The sequence below is a fragment of the Zosterops lateralis genome (genome assembly GCF_965231275.1).
Source record: "Zosterops lateralis genome assembly, chromosome: 27".
NCBI lineage: Eukaryota > Metazoa > Chordata > Aves > Passeriformes > Zosteropidae > Zosterops > Zosterops lateralis.
Genome location: NC_139787.1, coordinates 2,500,802 through 2,520,994, shown reverse-complemented (window position 1 = coordinate 2,520,994; position 20,193 = coordinate 2,500,802). Strand labels below are relative to the sequence as shown.

Sequence of the window (20,193 nt, the reverse complement as noted above, 5' to 3'; positions counted from 1 at the left end):
GACCCCAAATTTGGGGAGGGGGCTGCCAGGAGGGGACCCCAAAATGTGGGAGTGAGGCCGCCAAGGGGGTGGGGGTGGATTCCAGGGGGGTGCCCCAAAATTAGGGGGGTGGGACCCCAAAATTGCGGGCAGGGGGGCGGAGGGACCCCAGATTGTGGGGGGCGCAGAGGGCACCGCGAGGTGACAAAGAGAAGGGGGTGACAAACGACAAGGAGGGAGGGGGATGGCAAACGGCAGGGGGGTGACAAAGAGAAGGAGGTGACAGGACACGGCAGGGAGGTGACAAGGACACTCGGGCCGTGTCCCCGTCACCCGAGGCGGGCCCGGCTCGGCGCGTGCCGGTGTCACCCGGTGTCACCCGGTGTCCCCCGGAGCGCGGGGCGCTGCTGTTGACAGCACACAGCGCCACACCCGCCCTGCCCTCCGCCACCGGAGCCAGCCGGTGTCACCCCGCTGTCCCCGGGCTGGGGACACGCTGTTGGCTGCGCACCGTGCCACACCCGCGGGGGCCCGGCCGGTTGTCACCGGCCCGCGGGGACATTTAACGGCGGTGACACCGCGGCGGGGAGGGGACACCATGGAGGGGACACGGGGGACGCGCCTGGAGGAGGACGAGAGGGAGAGTCTGATGGGGGCTGTGCACGGCGTGTCCGGGCCCGGTACGGGGACACCGCGGGGACAGCCTGGGGACAGCCTGGGGACAGCCTGGGGACACCGCGGGGACAGCCTGGGGACAGCCGGGGACACCGCGGGGACAGCCGGGGACAGCCTGGGGACACTGCGGGGACAGCCGGGGACACCGGGGGGACAGCCGGGGACACCGCGGGGACAGCCGGGGACAGCCGGGGACAGCCTGGGGACACCGCGGGGACACCGCGGGGACAGCCTGGGGACAGCCTGGGGACAGCCTGGGGACAGCCGGGGACAGCCTGGGGACAGCCTGGGGACACCGCGGGGACACCGCGGGGACAGCCTGGGGACAGCCGGGGACACCGCGGGGACAGCCGGGGACAGCCTGGGGACAGCCTGGGGACAGCCGGGGACAGCCGGGGACACCGCGGGGACACCGCGGGGACAGCCGGGGACAGCCCGGGGATAGCCTGGGGACACCGCGGGGACAGCCGGGGACAGCCTGGGGACACTGCGGGGACAGCCGGGGACAGCCTGGGGACACGGGGACAGCCTGGGGACACTGCGGGGACAGCCTGGGGACAGCCTGGGGACACCGCGGGGACAGCCTGGGATGGGGACCCCGATGGCGTTTGTGGCGCTAAAATGGGGACAGGAGAGGGGACAATGGGGGGAGGAGCACCTGGGGAGGGGACAGGAGAGGGGACAGGGTTGGGGACAGGAGGGGACATCGTGGGGACACCCTGGGGACACAGGGACACCCGGGCATGGCGACACCGATGGGCGTTGTGGCGCTGAAATGGGGACAGAGAGGGGACAATGTGGGGAACACCTGGGGAGGAGGGCCATGGGGGGGACAATGGAAAAGGGGACAGTGGGGAGGGGACAGTACCCAGCGAGGGTCGTGGGGAAGGGACAGGGTTGGGAACAGGAGGGGACATGGTGGGGACGTGCTGGGACAGCCGGGCATGGGGACACCGATGGCGTTTGTGGCGCTAAATGGGGACAGGAGAGGGGACAATGGGGAGGGGACAATTGAGGGGGACAGTGGGGAGGGAGCACCTGGATGGGGACACAGGGGGTGGCCGGTGACCAGGGGACAGTCACAGGGAGGGGACAGGGCTGGGGGCACACCTGGGGAGGGGACGGGAGAGGGCGAGGACCCGGGGACAGGGTTGGGGACAGGAGGGGACAGCGTGGGAAAGTCCCCGGGGGTGGTCGTGGGGAGGGGACAGGAGTGGGGACCCCGGGGCTGGGCCGAGGGACAGAGGGGCTGTTAAAGGGATGGTGACCCCAGGGGTGGGCTGGGGACAGGGGGGTCCCTGTGGGTGGTGGCCCCGGGGCTGGGCTGGGGACAGGGGGTCCCTGTGCGGTGGTGGCCCCGGGGCTGGGTTGGGGACAGGGGGTCCCTGTGCGGTGGTGGCCCCGGGGCTGGGTTGGGGACAGCGGGTCCCTGTGGTGGTGGCCCGGGCCGCGGTGACGGGCCGTGTCCCCGCAGTGGTGACAGCCACCCGCATGGCGGGCGCGGCCATGTACGAGCTGGTGCGGGTGGGACACGCGGAGCTGGTGGGGGAGATCATCCGGCTGGACGGGGACATGGCCACGCTCCAGGTGTACGAGGAGACCTGTATCCTGTCACCGCTGTCCCCGCTGTCCCCGCGGGGCCCTCCGCGCCACCCCTCTGTCCCTCCGACCGCCCCGCGCTGTCCCCGCTGTCCCCTCCCTGTGTCCCCCGTCCTGCCCTGTCCCCTCTGATCCCTCCCTGTCCCCCATCCTGCCCTGTCCCCGCCCTTGTCCCTCCCTTCTGCCCTGCCCTGTCCCCTCCCCGTCCTCCCCCACCCTCTCAGTCCCCTCCTTGTCCCCCCCATGCTGCCCTGTCCCCTCTGTCCCGCCCCCTCCCTGTCCCATCCCTGTCCCCCACCCCGTCCTGTCCCCGTGTTCCCCTAGTCCCCGTGTCCCCTCAAGCCTGTTCAGTCCCCGTGTCCCCGCTGTCCCCGTGTCCCCGGCCCGTCCCCGTGTCCCCCGGCGGTGACATTTCCTGAGCGGTGGCAGCGGGGGTGCAGGTGGGGGACCCTGTGCGGCGCACGGGGACGCCGCTGTCGGTGGAGCTGGGCCCGGGCATCCTGGGCTCCATCTTCGACGGGATCCAGCGCCCGCTGCGCGACATCGCCGAGGCCACGCGGAGCATCTACATCCCGCGGGGCACCAACGTCCCCGCGCTGCCGCGACACCTCAGCTGGGACTTTGTCCCCAGCAAGAACATCCGGGTGCGTGCCCCTCCCCCCCTGTCACCTCCCCCCCTGTCACCTCCCCGGACCCCCGGCCCGTCCCTTTGTCCTCCCATCGCTGTCCTGTCCCCCCTTTCCCGTCTGTCCTCCCAGGGCCTCTGTCCCCTTCTCTGTCCCCTTCTCTGTCCCCTTCTTGTCGCCTCCCCGTCCTGTCCTCCCGTCCCCTCTGTCCCCTTCCTGTCCCCCGGTCCTGTCCCTCTGTCCCCTCACAGCCCCTCCATCCCCTCCCTGTCCCCCCCATCGTGTCCCCCTGTCACTTCCCTGTCCCCTCCCTGTCCCACCCAAACTGTCCTGTACCCCCACTGTGTCCCCCTGTCCCCTCCCTGTCCCCTTGTCCCTTCCCTGTCCCCTCCCTGTCCTCCCAGGCCCTCTGTCCCCTCCCTGTCCCACCCAAACTGTCCTGTACCCCCACTGTGTCCCTCTGTCCTCCCCCGTCCCCCCATCCTGTCCCTCTGTCCCCTCCATGTCCCCCTCAACCTGTCCTGTCCTCCCTTGTCCTGTCCCCCTGTCACCTTCCTGTCCCCCCAGACCCTCTGTCCCCTTCTTGTCACCCCTGTCCTGCTGTTCCCCGTCTTGTCACCCCAATCCCATTGTCCCTCCCTGTCCCCTCCATCCTGCCCTGCCCCCCTCAACCCCTCTGTCCCCTTTTGTCCCCTCCAGTCCCGTCCTGTCCCTGCCAAGGGACATCATCCTCCACTGTCCCCTCCTTCTGTCCTCCCCTGTCCCCTCCCTGTCCCCTCTGCCAAGGAGGGACCCCAAAGATGGGGTGGGGACACAGGGACAGGGGGGATGAGGGGACATTGGGGACGCAGGGGACACAGGGACAGAGGAGACACAGGGACATCAGGACATGGGGACACGGAGGTCGTGGGGACATTAAGGGACACAGAGGACTCAGGGACACGGGGGTCACAGAGCGGTGGGGACACGGGGGGACACGGACACGGGGGCTGCAGGGACACGGGGACACGGGGGAGACATCGGGACATGGGGACACGGGGACACAGGGGACACAGGGACATCGGGATATGGGGGCAGGGGTGTCGCAGGGACATCGGAGGATACAGGGACAGTGGGATGCAGGGACACGAGGACACGAAGGTGGCAGGGGTGTGAGGACACGGGTGACACGGGTGGACACGGGTGACACGGGGGGACACGGAGGACACGCGTGACACGGGGGACACGAGTGACACGGGGGGACACGGGTGACACGGAGGACACAGGGTGACACGGGTGACACGGGTGACACGGGCACGGCGGAGCCCCCGGGGTCCCTGACGGTGTCGGGCGGTGTCCCCAGGTGGGGAGCCATGTGACAGGAGGGGACATTTACGGCTCGGTGGCCGAGAACTCGCTGCTGCAGCACCGGCTGATGGTCCCGCCCCGCAGCCGCGGCACCGTCACCTACATCGCGCCCCCCGGACACTACGGCGTGGCGGTGAGCGGGACCGGGACCACCGCGATCAGTGGGATTGGGATCACTGGGATCAGTGAGATCGTTGGGATCAGTGGGATTGGGATCACTGGGATCGTTGGGATCAGTGGGATTGGGATCAGTGGGATCGTTTGGATCAGTGGGATTGGGATCCGTGGGATCGTTGGGATCAGTGGGATTGGGATCACTGGGATCAGAGTCAGGATTGGGGGAGATGGGGCGGTGGCTGGGTGAGGTGTCCCAGGCTGATCCCGGGTTGATCCCAGCTGATCCCAGTTGATCTCAGGCCAATCCCAGCTGATCCTGGGCTGATCCCAGCTGGTACTGGTTGATCCTAGGCTCATCCCAGCTGATGCTAGGCCAATCACAGTTCATCCCGGGCCAATCCCAGCTGATCACAACCAATCCCAGGCCAATCCCAGCTGATCACAACCAATCTCAGCCTGATCCTGGCCGGTCCCAGCTGATCCTTGCTGATCTCAGCTGATCCTGGCTGGTCCTGGGCCAATCCCAATTGATTCCAGACAAATCCCAGTTGATCCCAGCTGATCCCAGGCCAATCACAGCTGATTCTGAGCCGATCCCAGTGGATCCTGGGCTGATCCTGGCTGATCCCAGCCTGATCCCAGTTGATCACAGCCCAATCCCATCCCGATCCCAGCCCGATCCTGGCTGATCCCAGCCTGATCCCAGTTGATCCTGGCCCAATCCCACCCCGATCCCAGCTGGTCCCAGTTTATCCCAGCCTGATTCCAGTTGATCCCAGCCCAATCCCAGCCCAATCCCAATTGATCCCAGTTGATCCTGAGCTGATCCCAGCCCAATCCCGGCCGCTCCCGCAGGACGTGGTGCTGGAGCTGGACTTCCAGGGTGTCCGGGAGCCGCTGACCATGATCCAGGTGTGGCCGGTCCGGCAGGTCCGGCCCGTGGCCGAGAAGCTCCCGGCCAATCACCCCCTGCTGACCGGCCAGAGGGTCCTGGACGCGCTCTTCCCGTACGGGACGGGGACGGGACGGGGACGGGGATGGGAACGGGGATGGGAACCGGGCAGGTGCGCTCTTTCTGTAGGGATTGGGATCGGGAACGGGATCAGGAATGGGACTGGGAAAGGGGGTTGTGCTCTTCCTGTGGGGAACGGGGTCGGGAACAGGGTCAGGAATGGAATTGGGAATGGGAACAGGAACGGGACTGAGGGATGCTCTCTTCCCATAGGGAATGGTGTTGGGAATGGGATCGGGACTGAGACTGGGGGGGTTGTGCTGTTACTGTAGGGAATGGGATTGGGGTCAGGGTCAGGAATGGGACTGGGAATGGGACTAGGGGCGTGCGCTCTTCCCATATGGAATGGGATTGGGAACAGGAATAGGATCGGGATTGGGGCTGGGGGGATGTGCTGTTCCTGTAGGGATTGGGGTTAGGGGATTGCACTGTTCCTGTAGGAAGGGGGACTGGGGGCGTGCGCTGTTCCCATGTGGATCAGGGCTGGGGTTGGCAGGTGCACTGCTCTCTCAGGGATTGGGATCAGAGTGGGGTTTATGCTGTTCCCACAGGGGTCGGGATGGGGATTGGGATCGGGGTCAGGGCTTTGCGCTGCTCCCACGGGGATCCGGGGGAGGGGAAAGGGGGGGGTGGGGGAGGAGGGGGCGGGGACAAAGTGAGGAGGGTGGGACGGGGACAGGGAAAGGGACGGGGACAGGGAGGGGATTGGGGACAGGGAAAGATGGAGCTGAGGACAGGGAATGGGGGCAGAGGGAGATGGATTTGGGGACAGGGACGGGGACAGGCCCAGGGCGTCACCGATGTCCCGCCACGCCCGTGCCGTGTCCCCGTGTCCCCAGGTGTGTCCAGGGGGGCACCACGGCCATCCCGGGCGCGTTCGGCTGCGGGAAGACGGTGATATCCCAATCCCTGTCCAAGTACTCCAACAGTGACGTCATCGTCTACGTGGGCTGCGGGGAGCGCGGGAACGAGATGTCCGAGGTGCTGCGGGACTTCCCCGAGGTGAGACACGGGGACACCGGGGACATGGGGGGGACACCGGGGACACCGGGGACATGGGGGACACCGGGGACATGGGGGACACCGGGGACACCGGGGACATGGGGGACACCGGGGACATGGGGGACACCGGGGACACCGGGGACATGGGGGACACCGGGGACATGGGGGACACCGGGACACCGGGGACACCGGGGACATGGGGGGGACACCGGGGACATGGGGGGGACACCGGGGACACCGGGGACATGGGGGTGGCAAGGGAGTGACAGTGACACGGGTGAACGTGGAGGGTCTGCAGGGACTCCCCCGAGGTGACAGTGCAACATGGGACCCGAGGGGACACGGGGGTGGCAGGGGGACATCGGGGACACGGGGGTGGCAGGGGATGGCTGTGACGTGTGAAGGTCCTGAGTGACTTCCCTGGGGTGACACAGGGGGCCCCAGGGGTGGCAGGGGGTGACAGGCGGTGACAGTGACAGTGACACGGGGGGTCCCAAGCTCATCAGGGAAGGTCTCGAGGGATTTCTGTGAGGTGACACCACGACACGGGGACATGGGGTGACAGGGGGGTGACAGGGGAGTGGCAGGGGGTGACAGGAAGTGACAGTGACACAGGTGTCCCCAGCTCAGCATGGGGGGGACAGCGGGTGGAAGGGGGTGACATGGGGAGATGACAGGAGGTGACAGTGACATGTGTGTCCCCAGCTGATGCTGGAGGTGGCTGGCAGGGCTGTCCCATGGTGACACAGGGAGGTGACGCAGGTGACAGCATGACCCTGCTGTCCCCAGCTGACCATGGAGGTCGGTGACAGGACATAGGGGTGACACAGGGAGGTGACAGTGTGACAATGCCACCCTGTGTCCCCAGCTGACCATGGAGGTGGGCGGCCAGGCACAGGGGGTGACACAGGTGACACAGGGAGGTGACACAGGTGACACTGTGACACTGCTGTCCCCAGCTGAGCATGGAGGTGGGTGGCAGGACACAGGGGTGACACAGGGAGGTGACAATGCCACCCCGCTGTCCCCAGCTGACCATGGAGGTTTGGGGCCGGACACAGGGGTGACACAGGGAGGTGACAGTGTGACAATGCCACCCTGCTGTCCCCAGCTGACCATGGAGGTGGGCGGCCGGGCTCAGGGGTGACACAGGTGACACAGGGAGGTGACAATGCCCCCCTGTGTCCCCAGTTGACCATGGAGGTGGGCGGCTGGGCTCAGGGGTGACACAAGTGACACAGGGAGGTGGCACAGGTGACACAGGGAGGTGACAATGCCCCCCTGTGTCCCCAGCTGACCATGGAGGTGGGTGGCTGGGCTCAGGGGTGACACAGGTGACACAGGGAGGTGACACAGGTGACAGTGTGACAATGCCACCCCACTGTCCCCAGCTGACCATGGAGGTGGACGGCCGCTCCGAGTCCATCATGAAGAGAACGACGCTCGTGGCCAACACGTCCAACATGCCGGTGGCCGCCAGGGAGGCCTCCATCTACACCGGTGGGGACACGGGACATGGGGGGACATGGGGACACTGGGGGGACACGGGGACATGGGGGGACATGGGGGACATGAGGACACCAGGGGGGACAGGGACATTGGGGTGGACAGGGACACGGGACAGGGGCATGGGGACATGGAGAGGGACATGGGGACACTGGGGGAACACAGGGGAACAGAGACACCGGAGGGGGGACAGGGACACGTGTGCGTGACAGAGTCATGGGGGCAGGGACACATGTGTGACACAGGGGGACAGGGGCACGTGTGTATGTCACAGGGATCAGGCTGTCCCTGGCTGTGTGACAGGTGTGTGACACTCCTTGCACACACGTGTGTCACAGGGATCACACTGTCCCTGTCAGTGTGACAGGTGTGTGACAGGTGTGTGACAGCCCTTGCACACTCACAGGGATCACGCTGTCCCTGGCTGCGTGACAGGGGTGTGACAGGTGTGTGACAGGGGTGTGGCAGGGGTGTGGCAGGGGTGTGGCAGGGGTGTGACAGGTGTGTGACAGGGGTGTGGCAGGTGTGTGACAGCCCTTGCACACACGTGTGTCACAGGAATCCCACTGTCCCTGGCTGTGACAGGTCTTTGATGGCCATGTGACACTCTTTGCACACACGTGTGTCAGAGATCATGCTGTCCCTGGCTGTGTGATGGGTGCGTGACACCCATGACAGCCCTTGCACACACGTGTGTCACACAGGGATCACACTGTCCCTGGCCGTGTGATGGATGTGTGACACTCCTTGCACACACGTGTGTCACAGGGATCCTGCAGTCCCTGGGTATGTGACAGGTGTGTGACAGGTGTGTGACACTCCTTGCACACTCATAGGGATCATGCTGTCCCTGGCCGTGTGATGGGTGTGTGACACTCCTTGCACACGCGTGTGTCACAGGGATCATGCTGTCCCTGGCTGTGTGACAGGTCTGTGACACAGGTGATGGGTCTGTGACGGGTCTGTGACAGGTCTGTGACACTCCTTGCACATGTGTGTGTCACACAGGGATGCCGCTGTCCCTGGGTGTGATACCCCTGGCTGTGTGACGAGTGTGTGACAGGTGTGTGACAGGTGTGTGACCCTCCTTGCACACTCACAGGGATCACGCTGTCCCTGGCTGTGTGACAGGTGTGTGACGAGTGTGTGACACATGTGACAGGGCTGTTACACTTCTTGCACACACGTGTGTCACAGGGATCAGGCTGTCCCTGGCTGTGTGATGGGTGTGTGACAGGTGTGTGACAGCTCTTGCACACTCACAGGAATCCCACTGTCCCTGGCTGTGACAGGTCTTTGATGGGTGTGTGACACTTTGAACACACGTGTGTCACACAGGGATCACACTGTCCCTGGGGGTGTGACAGGGGTGTGACAGGTGTGTGATGAGTGTGTGACAGGGGTGTGACAGGTGTGTGACAGGTGTATGACAGGTGTGTGACAGGTGTGTGACACCCCTTGCACACTCGCAGGGATCACACTGTCCCTGGCTGTGTGACAGGGGTGTGACGAGTGTGTGACAGGGGTGTGACAGGTGTGTGACAGGTGTGTGACACCCCTTGCACACGCGTGTGTCACAGGGATCACGCTGTCGGAGTATTTCCGGGACATGGGGCTGCACAGCTGCCTCCTGGCCGACTCCACCTCGCGCTGGGCCGAGGCGCTGCGGGAGATCTCGGGGCGCCTGGCGGAGATGCCCGCGGGTGAGACCCCAAACAGCCCGGGGGGACCCCAAAAAAGCCTGGGGGGGATCCCAAAACAGCCCGGGGTGAGACCCCAAACAGCCCGGGGGGACCCCAAAAAAGCCTGGGGGGGATCCCAAAACAGCCCGGGGTGGGACCCCAAAAATACCAGGGGAGACCCCAAAACAGCCTGGGGGGGATCTCAAAACATCCCAGAGTGGGACTCCAAAATATCCCGAGGTGGGACCCCAAAATGACCCGGGGTGGGACTCCGAAACATCGTGGGATGGGACCCCAAAACCCAGGATGGGACCCCAAAATAATCTGAGATGGGACCCCAAAATCCCAGAAAGAGACCCCAAAATACTGGCATGGGACCCCAAAATCTGGGATGGGACCCCCAAACCCGGGAATTCAGGGAAAAATGGGATCTGGGGTCACAGGAATACATGGGGAACCCCAAAACCCCAGGATGAGACCCCAAAATCCCAGGATGGGACCCCAAAAATCCTGGGAAGTGGGGTTTGGTGTCCTGAGAACACGTGGGGCGCCCCAAAACTCCGGGGTTTGGGGTAACGGGGTCTGGACCTGCAGCTGCCGAACCCCAAATCCCCGGGGGTGGGGGGCGCTGAGACCCCTCCCCGAGCCCGAGTGTCCCCTGTGGGGTCCTGGGGGGTGTGACAGTGTCCTGGGGGGTGACAGGGGGGTGACAGGGGGTGACACACGGGGTGACACACGGGGTGACAGGGCGGTGACAGGGGGGTGACACAGGGGGTGACAGGGCGGTGACAGCCGTGTCCGCCACAGACAGCGGGTCCCGGGGGGTGACACAGGGGTGACAGGGGGTGACACAGGGGGAGACAGGGGGTGACAGGGCGGTGACAGCCGTGTCCCCCGCAGACAGCGGGTCCTGGGGGGTGACAGGGGGGTGACAGGGAGGTGACAGGGGGTGACAGGGGGTGACAGGGCGGTGCCAGGGCGGTGACAGCCGTGTCCCCCGCAGACAGCGGGTCCCGGGGGGTGACAAGGGGGGTCCCGGGGGGTGACAGGGCGGTGCCAGGGCGGTGACAGGGCGGTGACAGCCGTGTCCCCCGCAGACAGCGGGTCCTGGGGGGTGACACAGGGGGTGACAGGCGGTGACAGCCGTGTCCCCGCAGACAGCGGGTACCCCGCCTACCTGGGGGCCCGCCTGGCCTCGTTCTACGAGCGCGCGGGGCGGGCGCGGTGCCTGGGGACCCCCGAGCGCGAGGGCAGCGTCAGCATCGTGGGAGCGTGAGTGTCACCGTGTCACCGTGTCCCCGTGTCCTGGGGGGGGGGCAGGGGCGGGGGGACCCCCCATTCACCCCCAGCCCACCCCGGACACCCCCGGACCATCCCAAACCCCTCCGGAAGCCCCGAAACCTCCCCGGGACCCCCCGGGACTCCCGAGCTCACCCCAAACCCCCTCCCCAGGACCCCCCTAAACTCCCCCGGTGCACCCCCAGCTCACCCCAAACCCCCCCAGGACCCCCCGGGACCCCCCCCAAACTCCTCCCGGGACCCCCCAGGACCCCCCAACTCACCCTAAACCCGTCCCGCCCCCCCGCAGGGTGTCCCCCCCAGGAGGAGATTTCTCAGATCCCGTCACCTCGGCCACGCTGGGGATCGTGCAGGTGAGGGGACACCGGGGACACCGGGGACACTGGGAAAACACAGGGGACATGAGGGACATGGGGAACACGGGGGACACGGGGAACACAGGAGACATAGGGGACAACGCAAGGGACACAGGGGACACCGGGGACACAGGGGACAGGGAGAGGCTGGAGGGGACATGGAAGGGACAGAGTGGGGGGACACGGGGACACTGAGTGGGACATGAAGAGGACACACTGGGAGGGGACAGGGGCACATTGGGGAGGGGACAGGGACACGCTGGGGGGACATGGCGGGGACAGGGACACGCTGGAGGGGACACGGGGACACTGGGAGTGGGACACGGTGACAGTGACCCCTCGATGAGGACACGGGGGTGGCACCGCCGGTGTCACAGGCACTCGGGGGCTGGACAGGAGACTCGGGGACAGGCTGGGGGACAGCGGGGTGACACTGGGTGACACTCTCATGTGTTCTGGCGGCTGGACAAGGAGCACAGGGATGCACAGACTTATGTGGGGTGACACGGGGGTGACACTGAGGGACCCGAGGTGACACCGGGTGACATCCCCAGGTGTTCTGGGGGCTGGACAAGAAGCTGGCACAGTGCAAACACTTTCCCTTGGTGACATGGGGGTGACATTGCCGGGTATTCCATGGTGATAAGAAGCTTGGGGTTGGGCTAGGTGACCGGGAGATGACATTGGGTGACCCTGAGTGACCCTGTGTGACACTGCCAGGTGTTCTGGGGGCTGGACAAGAAGCTGGCGCAGCGCAAACACTTCCCCTCGGTGAACTGGCTGATCTCGTACTCGCGGTACCTGCGGGCGCTGGAGCCGCACTACGAGCGCGCCCACCCCGAGCTGCCCGCGCTGCGCGACCGCGCCCGCCGCATCCTGCAGGAGGAGGAGGAGCTGGCCGAGATCGTGCAGCTCGTGGGCAAGGTCTGGGGGGTCCTGGGGGTTGTGGGGTTTGTGGGGTTTGTGGGGCCTGGGATGTGAGATTTGGGGCCTGGGATGTGAGATATGGGATATGGGGTGTCAGATTTGGGGTCTGGGATGGGGGTCAGGGATCCTGCAGGAGGAGGAGGAGCTGGCCGAGATCGTGCAGCTCGTGGGAAAGGTGCCTTTATGGGGTTTGTGGGGCTTATAGGGTCTGGGATGTGAGATATGGGGTATGGGATGTGGGATCTGGGGTCCTGCAGGACCAGGAGGACCTGGCCGAGATTGTGCAGCTCGTGAGGAAGGTCTATGGGGTTACAGGGTTTGTGGGGCTTGGGATGTCAGATATGGGTTCTGGGATGGGGGGTCAGGTATCCTGCAGGAGGAGGAGGAGCTGGCCGAGATCGTGCAGCTCGTGGGAAAGGTCTGTGGGGTTTGTGGGGTTTGTGGGGTGTGAGATCTGAGATGTGGGATATGAGATTTGGGGTCTGGGATGGAGGGTCTGGGACTGTGCAGGAGCAGGAGGAGCTGGCCGAGGTCGTGCAGCTCACGGGAAAGGTGGATTCATAGGATTTATGGAGTTTATGGGGTTTGTGGGGTCTGGGGTGTGAGACTTGGGGTCTGGGGTGAGAGGTCAGGGACCGTGCAGGAGGAGGAGGAGCTGGCTGAGATTGTGCAGCTCGTGGGGAAGGTGGGTACAGGATTGGGATTGGGGTTTGTGGGGTTTGTGGGGTTTATAGGGCCTGGGATGTGGAGTCCAGGATCCTGCAGGAGGAGGAGGAGCTGGCCAAGGTTGTTCAGCTCGTGGGGAAGGTGGGGTTTGGGATTGGGGTTTGTGAGGTCTGGGATGTGGGGTTGGGTCTGGGATGTGAGATTTGAGATGTGGGATGTGAGATTTGGGATTTATGGGATTTATGGGGACTGGGACCATAGAGGAGGAGGAGGAGCTGGTGGAGATCGTGCAGCTCATGGGCAAGGTGGGGTTTGGGATCTATGGGATTGGTGTTTATGGGATCTGTGGGATTGGTGTTTATGGGATTTATGGGACTGGCATTTCTGGGATCTGTGGGATTGGTGTTTATGGGATCTGTGGGATTGGCATTTCTGGGATCTGTGGGATTGGTGTTTATGGGATCTATGGGATTGGCATTTCTGGGATCTGTGGGGTTGGTGTTTATGGGATTTGGGCCCTGGGAAGGGGCCGTGCCCCCAGCAGTGACAGGACCCCGTGTCCCCCAGGCGTCGCTGGCTGAAGGTGACAAGGTGACACTGGAAGTGGCCAAACTGCTCAAGGACGATTTCCTGCAGCAGAACGGATACTCGGCCTACGACCGGTACCCCAAACCTGACCCCAGCTCTGCCCCAACACTGACCCCAATGCTGACCCCAAACTCTGACCCCAAACACTGACCCCAGCTCTGACCCCTACACTGATCCCAACACTGACCCCAAACACTGACCCCAAACACTGACCCCAGCTCTGCCCCAACACTGACCCCAAACACTGACCCCAACACTGACCCCAAACACTGACCCCAGCTCTGACCCCAACACTGACCCCAACACTGACCCCAAACCCTGACCTCAAACACTGACCCCAACACTGACCCCAAACACTGACCCCAAACCCTGACCCCAAACCCTGACCTCAAACACTGACCCCAACACTGACCCCAAACACTGACCCCAAACCCTGACCCCAAACCCTGACCCCAAACCCTGACCCCAGCCCTGACCCCAGCCCTGACCCTCACTTGGCCTATCACTGGTACTGGGACCCCCGCCCAGATGGGGCCAAACACCTACCCCAACTCTGACCCCCACCCTGACCCCCCACCCTGACCCCTGCACTGACCCTCACTCAGCCTATGACTGGTACCACAACCCCCAGGACCCCCCAGCTGGGACCCCAACCCTGACCCCAACCCTGACCCCCACACTTACTGCCACACTGACCCCCCTGGCCCCCCCACTCGGCCTATGACCATTACCGGGACCCCCCTGGGCCCCCCTGGGACCCCCCAACCCTGACCCCAACCCTGACCCCCACACTTACTGCCACACTGACCCCCCTGGCCCCCCCACTCGGCCTATGACCATTACCGAGACCCCCCAACACTGACCCCTACCCTGACCCCCCCAGTCCCTCACCTTGCCTATGACCGGTCCTCTGAGACCCCTGGGACCCCCCAGCCCTGACCCCTGACACTGACCCCCCCCCGCCCCCCACCCTGCCTCTGACTGGTACCGGGACCCCCCCTGGGACCCCCCAGGACCCCCTAACACTGACCCCCGCACTGACCCCTCACTCAGCCCATGACCAGTACTGGGACCCCCGAGACCACCCCTGGGACCCCCTGGGACCCCTCAATACTGACCCCAACCCTGACCCCCACTCTGCCTATGACCAGTGCTGGCACCCTCCCGGAACCCCCTCGAGCCCCCCTGAGACCCCCCGGGCCCCCCCAGGTCCCGCCCGTTCCACAAAACCTGGAGAACGCTGAGTCCCGACCCCCCAAACCCCCCACCCTGAACTCCTCTGACCCCCAGGACCCCCCTGAGCCCCCTCAGACCCCTCGGGGCACTCCCAGGACCCCCTGAGACCCCCCGGGCCCCCTCCCCACATCCTGCCCCTTCTACAAGACTGAGGGGATGCTGCCCCCTGACCCCTCCACCCCACTCCTGACCCCCCAACCCCTCCCAGACCCCCCAAACCCCCCCAGCACCCCCCACCCTGAACCCCCAGACCCCCCAAACCCCCCCAGCACCCCCGTCCTCCAAGTTCTGTCTGTTCTACAAGACCCGGGAGATGCTGAACCCTGACCCCCCTGACTCCCTCCTGATCCCCCCAATTCCCTCCTTGACCCCCCCAAACCCCCCAACTCTGACCCCCCTGACCCCTGGGAACCCCCGGGACCCCCCCAGGTTCTGCCCGTTCTACAAGACGGTGGACATGCTGTACCACCCCCAACCCACTCCTGACCCCCCCCAACTCCCCCCAAACCCCCTCCTGACCCCCCAAGCCCCCCACCCTGAACCCCCAGACCCCTCCTGACCCCCCGGGGCCCCTCCCCAGGTTCTGCCCGTTCTACAAGACGGTGGGCATGCTGTACCACCCCCAACCCCCTCCTGACCCCCCCAAACCCCTCACCCTGACCCCCCAGACCCCTCCTGACCCCCCGGCCCCCCCAGGTTCTGCCCGTTCTACAAGACGGTGGGCATGCTGCAGAACCTGGTGACCTTCTATGACCTGGCGCGGGGGGCGGTGGAGGGGGCGGGCGCCGAGGACCAGCGCGTCACCTGGGCCACCATCCGCGAGGGGCTCGGCGACATCCTCTACCGCCTGAGCGCCATGAAGTTCAAGGTGGGGGCCGGGGGGGCGGCCACCCCGAGGGGGGGGTCCCACAGGGGGGTTAAAGGGGGAAAAAGGGCAGAGACCCCCATTGGGGGGTCCCACGGGCGGTTAAAGGGGGAAAAAGAGGCAGAGACCCCCATTGGGGGGTCCCACGGGGGGGTTAAAGGGGGAAAAAGGGCAGAGACCCCCATTGGGGGGTCCCACGGGGGGGTTAAAGGAGGGGGAAGTGAGTGAGGCCCTCGTGGGGAGGTCCTAAAATAGGGTTAAGGGGGGTTTGGGGACAGAGACCCCCGCGGGGGCCCCACATGAAGGTTAAAGGGGGAAAAAAGGGCAGTGACCCCCATTGGGGGGGTCCCATGTGAAGGGAAAAGGGGCAGAGACCCCCTGGGGGGGGTTCTAGGGGAAGGTTAAAGGGGGATCAGGGGGCGAGACCCCCATTCCGAGGTCCCATTTGAAGGTCATTGGGGCTGAGACCCCTGTGGGGGAGTCCTATGGGAAAGTTAAGGGGGGGTTGGGGGGTGAGACCCCCACTGGGGGGCTCAAAGGGGGAAAAAAGGGCAGAGACCCCTGGGGGGGGAGGGTCCTAGGGGAAGGTTAAAGGGGAGTGGGGGTCCCACATGAAGGTTAAAGGGAGGAAAAGGGCTCAGAGACCCCCGTGGATGGCCTGTCACCGCTTTTGGGGGTCCCATGATAAATCCCAGGAAAGTTAAAGGGGGGATTTGGGGGCAGAGACTCCTGTGCGAATCCCGTGGGAAGATTAAAGGGGGGGATCGAGGGGCGAGACCCCCATTTGGGGGGGTCCCATTTGAAGGTCACTGAGGGCTGAGGCTTGGGGAGGGTCCCACGGGAAGGTTAAAGGCAGAAAAAGGGGCGGAGACCCCCGTGGGGATCCCATGGGACGGTTAAAGGGGGGTTTGGGGGCGGAGGCCCCCACTGGGGGGGCTCAAAGGGGAAGGTTAAAGGGGGGATCAGGGGGTCCCACATGAAGGTTTTAAAGGAGGAGAAAAGGGCAGAGACCCCCATGGGGGGGTCCCGTGGGAAAGTTAAGGGAGGTTTGGGGGGTGACATCCCCACTGGGGGGGGGTCCTAGGGGAAGGTTAAAGGGGAGTGGGGGTCCCACATGAAGGTTAAAGGGGGGAAAAGGGGTCGAGACCCCTGTGGAGGGGCTGTGACCACATTTGGGGGTCCCACAATAAATCCCAGGAAGGTTAACGGGGGGATTTGGGGGCAGAGACCCCCATGGGAGTCCTAGGGGAAGGTTAAGGGGCTTTGGGGGTCCTACATGAAGGTTAAAGGGGGAAAAAAGGGTTAGAGACCCCCGCGGGGGTCCCAAGTGAGGGTTAAAGGCGGGATTTGGGGACAGAGACCCCCATTGGGGGGTCCCACATCCCACATGAAAGTTAAGGTGAGGAAGGGGTGTCGGACCCTCCGTGGGGGTCCCGTGTGAAGGTTGAAGGGGGAGTTTGGGGGCAGAGATCCCCGGGGGGGGTCCCAGGGGAAGGTTAAACGGGGGGGTCGGGGGGTGAGACCCCCGTTGGGGGGGGGCTAAAGGAAGGTTAAGGGAGGTTTGGGGGCGAGAGCCCCATTTGGGGGGGTCCCAGTGGGTGATGTCCCTGGGGGCTGAGACCCCCATTTGGGGGATCCCCATGGGAAGGTCAAGGGGGAGTAGGGACACCCTGGGGCCGGAGGACACCCCGGGTGCCACAGGGGGTGACAGGGACACCTGGGTGGGCTGTGGGGACACCCTGAGGGGGACACGGGGGTGACAGGGACACCCTGGGGCCGGGGACACCCCGGGTGCCGCATGGGGACACCTTGAGTGGGACATGGGGGGTGACAGGGACACCCTGTGGGGGGGACAGGGACACCTGGGTGGGACATGGGGACACCCTGAGTGTGACAGGGACACCCTGAGGGGGTCTGGGGGTGACACCGCTGTGTCCCTGTGACAGTCACAGTGGGTGGTCGGGGGGGGGGCTGTGACCCCATTTGGGGGTCCCACAATCAATCCTGGGTGGATTTTTTTTGGTGGGGGGTCCCACAATCAATCCCGGGTGGATTTGGGGGGGGGTCACACATAAGTTCAGTGTGGGTGCCCCGGGGGGGGTGGGCCCGGCTCTGGGGGTGACCCCCGTGTCCCCGTGTCCCCCCGTGTCCCCAGGACCCGGTGAAGGACGGCGAGCAGCAGATCCTGGCGTCCTACGCGCAGCTGCAGGAGGAGATGGTGGCGGCCTTCCGCAACCTGGGGGACTGAGGGGACACCGGGGCACCTGGGGGGACACGGGGGTGTCCCCAAAGCGGGGGGGGACACGGGGGTGTCACCCGAGGAGGCACATGGGGGTGTCCCCAAAGGGAGGGGACAGGATGCCGGTGTCCCCTGAGTGGGGGGGGACAGGATGGGGGTGTCCCCAAAGGGAAGGGACATGGGGGTGTCCCCCGAGGGAGGGGCAGGATGGGGGTGTCCCCAAAGGGAAGGGACAGGATGGCGGTGTCCCCCGAGGGAGGGGACAGGATGGGGGTGTCCCCGGGGTCCCCCCGCCCTCCCCAATAAAGGACCCGTGGTGGCACTTGAGCTCCAGGTGTGGCTTCCCGAGGAGGGCGGGAGCGTCCGGTGTCCCCCCCCCCGGGCGGGTGACACTGGGGGGGTGACACTGGGGGTGACACTGGGGGGGTGGCACTGGGGGCGGGGGGGTCCAGGGGGGTCCCGGGGTGGGGTTGGGCTGTTGCCCCCCCCGCCTCGTGCGACATCAGGGGACACCCGGAGAGAGAGTGGGGGACACACCCTGGGGGGGGCGGGGGGGGGCAGGGACATCCTGGGACAGGGGGACACAGCCTGGGGGGGACAGGGGGGTGACAGGGACAGCCTGGATGGGACACGGGGACACCCTGGAGGGGACATGGGGACACTTTGAGGTGGGACAGGGGGGTGACAAGGACACCGGGGTGGGACATGGCAGTGACACTGACTGGGACGCGGGGGTGACAGGGACACCCGGGGGGGACGTGGGGACACTTCAGGGTGGGACAGGGGCGTGACAAGGACACCCTGGAGGGGACGCTCCAGTGTCAGGGACACCCTGGGGGGAACATGGTGGTGACACGGGGGGGACAGTGACGCCCTAACTGGGCCACAAAGGGGACAGGGACACCCTGGGTGGGACAGGGGGGTGGCAGTGACCCCTGGGTGGGACAGGGGGGTGACAGAGACACTCTGAGTGGGACACGGGGACACCTCGGGCGGGCCACAGGGTGACAGTGACCCCTGGGGGGTCCCGGCGGTGGCAGCTCCTGTCCCCCCCGGCAGGGCGCGGCTGGGGCTGGCGGGGAGGGGGGGGGACACCCCGCGGGGACATTTGGGGACAACGCCAGCGGGGTGGAGCCGCCGCCACGTGGCAGGGTCGGGTCCCCCCGCCCCGCGTGTCCCCCCCCGGTGCTGGCGGTGTCGCGAGTGTCCCCCGTGTCCCCTCCCCGGGCCCGCCATGTGGGAGCTGCTGCTGCTGCTGCTGCCCCCGGGGCTGGGGGCGGCCCTGGGGACCCCCGGTGGGTGCTGGGGGGCCGGGGGAGATCGGGGGTTGTGGGTTCAGGGGGGTGCAAGGGGGGTCCCGAGGGTGCTGAAGGTCCAGGGGGGTCTGGGGGCTGCGGGGACTTGGGGGGGCGAGGGGGTGAGGGGAGTGCGGGGGTTCAGGGGGTCTGGTAGTTCTGGGGGGTCCGGGGGGCTCGGAGGTGGGGGGTTCAGGGGGGTTCAGGGGGCTCAGGGGGTTCAGTGTTGGGGTCTGTGGGGTTCTTGGGGTCAGCGGGTTCAGGGAGGGGCCCTGGGGGACTCGGGGGTCTCGGGGATTTGGGGGGTCCAGGGGGGTCCCAGGGGGTCCGGGCGGGTCCTAAGGATGATCAGAGCCCGGGGGGGTCTTGGGGGCTTCGGGGGCCAGGGGGGTCCTGGGGGTCTGGGGATGTGCAGGGTGCAGGGGGGATCTCGGGGCTCTGGGGGGCTCTGGGGGGTCCAGAGGAGCCTGAGGGGCTGGGGGGGCCTGGGGGTCTGTGGGTTCAGGGGGGTGCAGGGGGGTGCAGGGAGGGTCCTGAGGGTGCTGGAAGCCCGGAGGGGTCTGGGGGCTGCGGGGACCTGGGAGTCGAGAGGCAAGCCAGGGTTTTCTGGGTCCTGGGGGTTCAGGGGGGTTCTGGGGGTCCGAGGGGCTGGGGGGATCCCGGGGGGCTCGCGGGTCTCGGGGGTTGGCGGTTCAGGGGGTCCCGGGGGTCCGGGGGTTCAGAGGGGCCGGGGCATGTGCAGGAGGCGCTTGGGGGTTTCGGGGGTCTGGGGGCTCCTGGGGGTCTGTGGGTTCAGGGGGTGCAGGGGGTCTGGGGGCGCTCCTTGTGGGAACTCCGGGGGGTCTGGGGGGACCTGGGGGTCGAGGGGGCGAGGGGAGCCCTGGGGGTGGAGAAGGACGGGGGGGCCGCGGGGAGTGCGGGGGTCTGGGGGTCCAGAGGAGCCCGGGGGTCTCGGGGGTCCGGGGGGTCCTGGGGGCTGCGGGGACATGGGGGTCTCGGGGGTGAGGGGATTCCGGGGCGCTGCGGGGAGTGCGGGGGTCTCTGGATTCTGGGGGTTCCGGGGGGGTTCAGGGTGTCCAGGGGGGGCCGGGGGCTCTGGGGGTGCAGGGGGGTGTAAAGGGGGTCCTGAGGGTCCGGGGGTCTCTGGGGGGCTCGCAGGGTACAGGATTTGGGGTGC

At 66.2% G+C, this 20,193-nt stretch overlaps 1 protein-coding gene across 1 annotated transcript; it reads left to right on the top strand.

The window, feature by feature from the left end:
* Positions 1-516: 516 nt before the first annotated feature.
* On the top strand, positions 517-17,772 carry LOC310919418 (V-type proton ATPase catalytic subunit A-like). The gene is made up of 14 exons (XM_083878775.1): positions 517-659; positions 2,129-2,257; positions 2,683-2,897; positions 4,222-4,359; positions 5,199-5,350; positions 6,195-6,357; positions 7,749-7,857; positions 9,444-9,566; positions 10,703-10,817; positions 11,134-11,197; positions 11,921-12,124; positions 13,361-13,455; positions 15,314-15,485; positions 17,638-17,772. Exons 1-14 carry the CDS (start codon positions 578-580, stop codon positions 17,728-17,730), a joined length of 1,854 nt encoding a protein of 617 aa, XP_083734901.1. The 5' UTR covers positions 517-577; the 3' UTR covers positions 17,731-17,772.
* Positions 17,773-20,193: the final 2,421 nt, after the last annotated feature.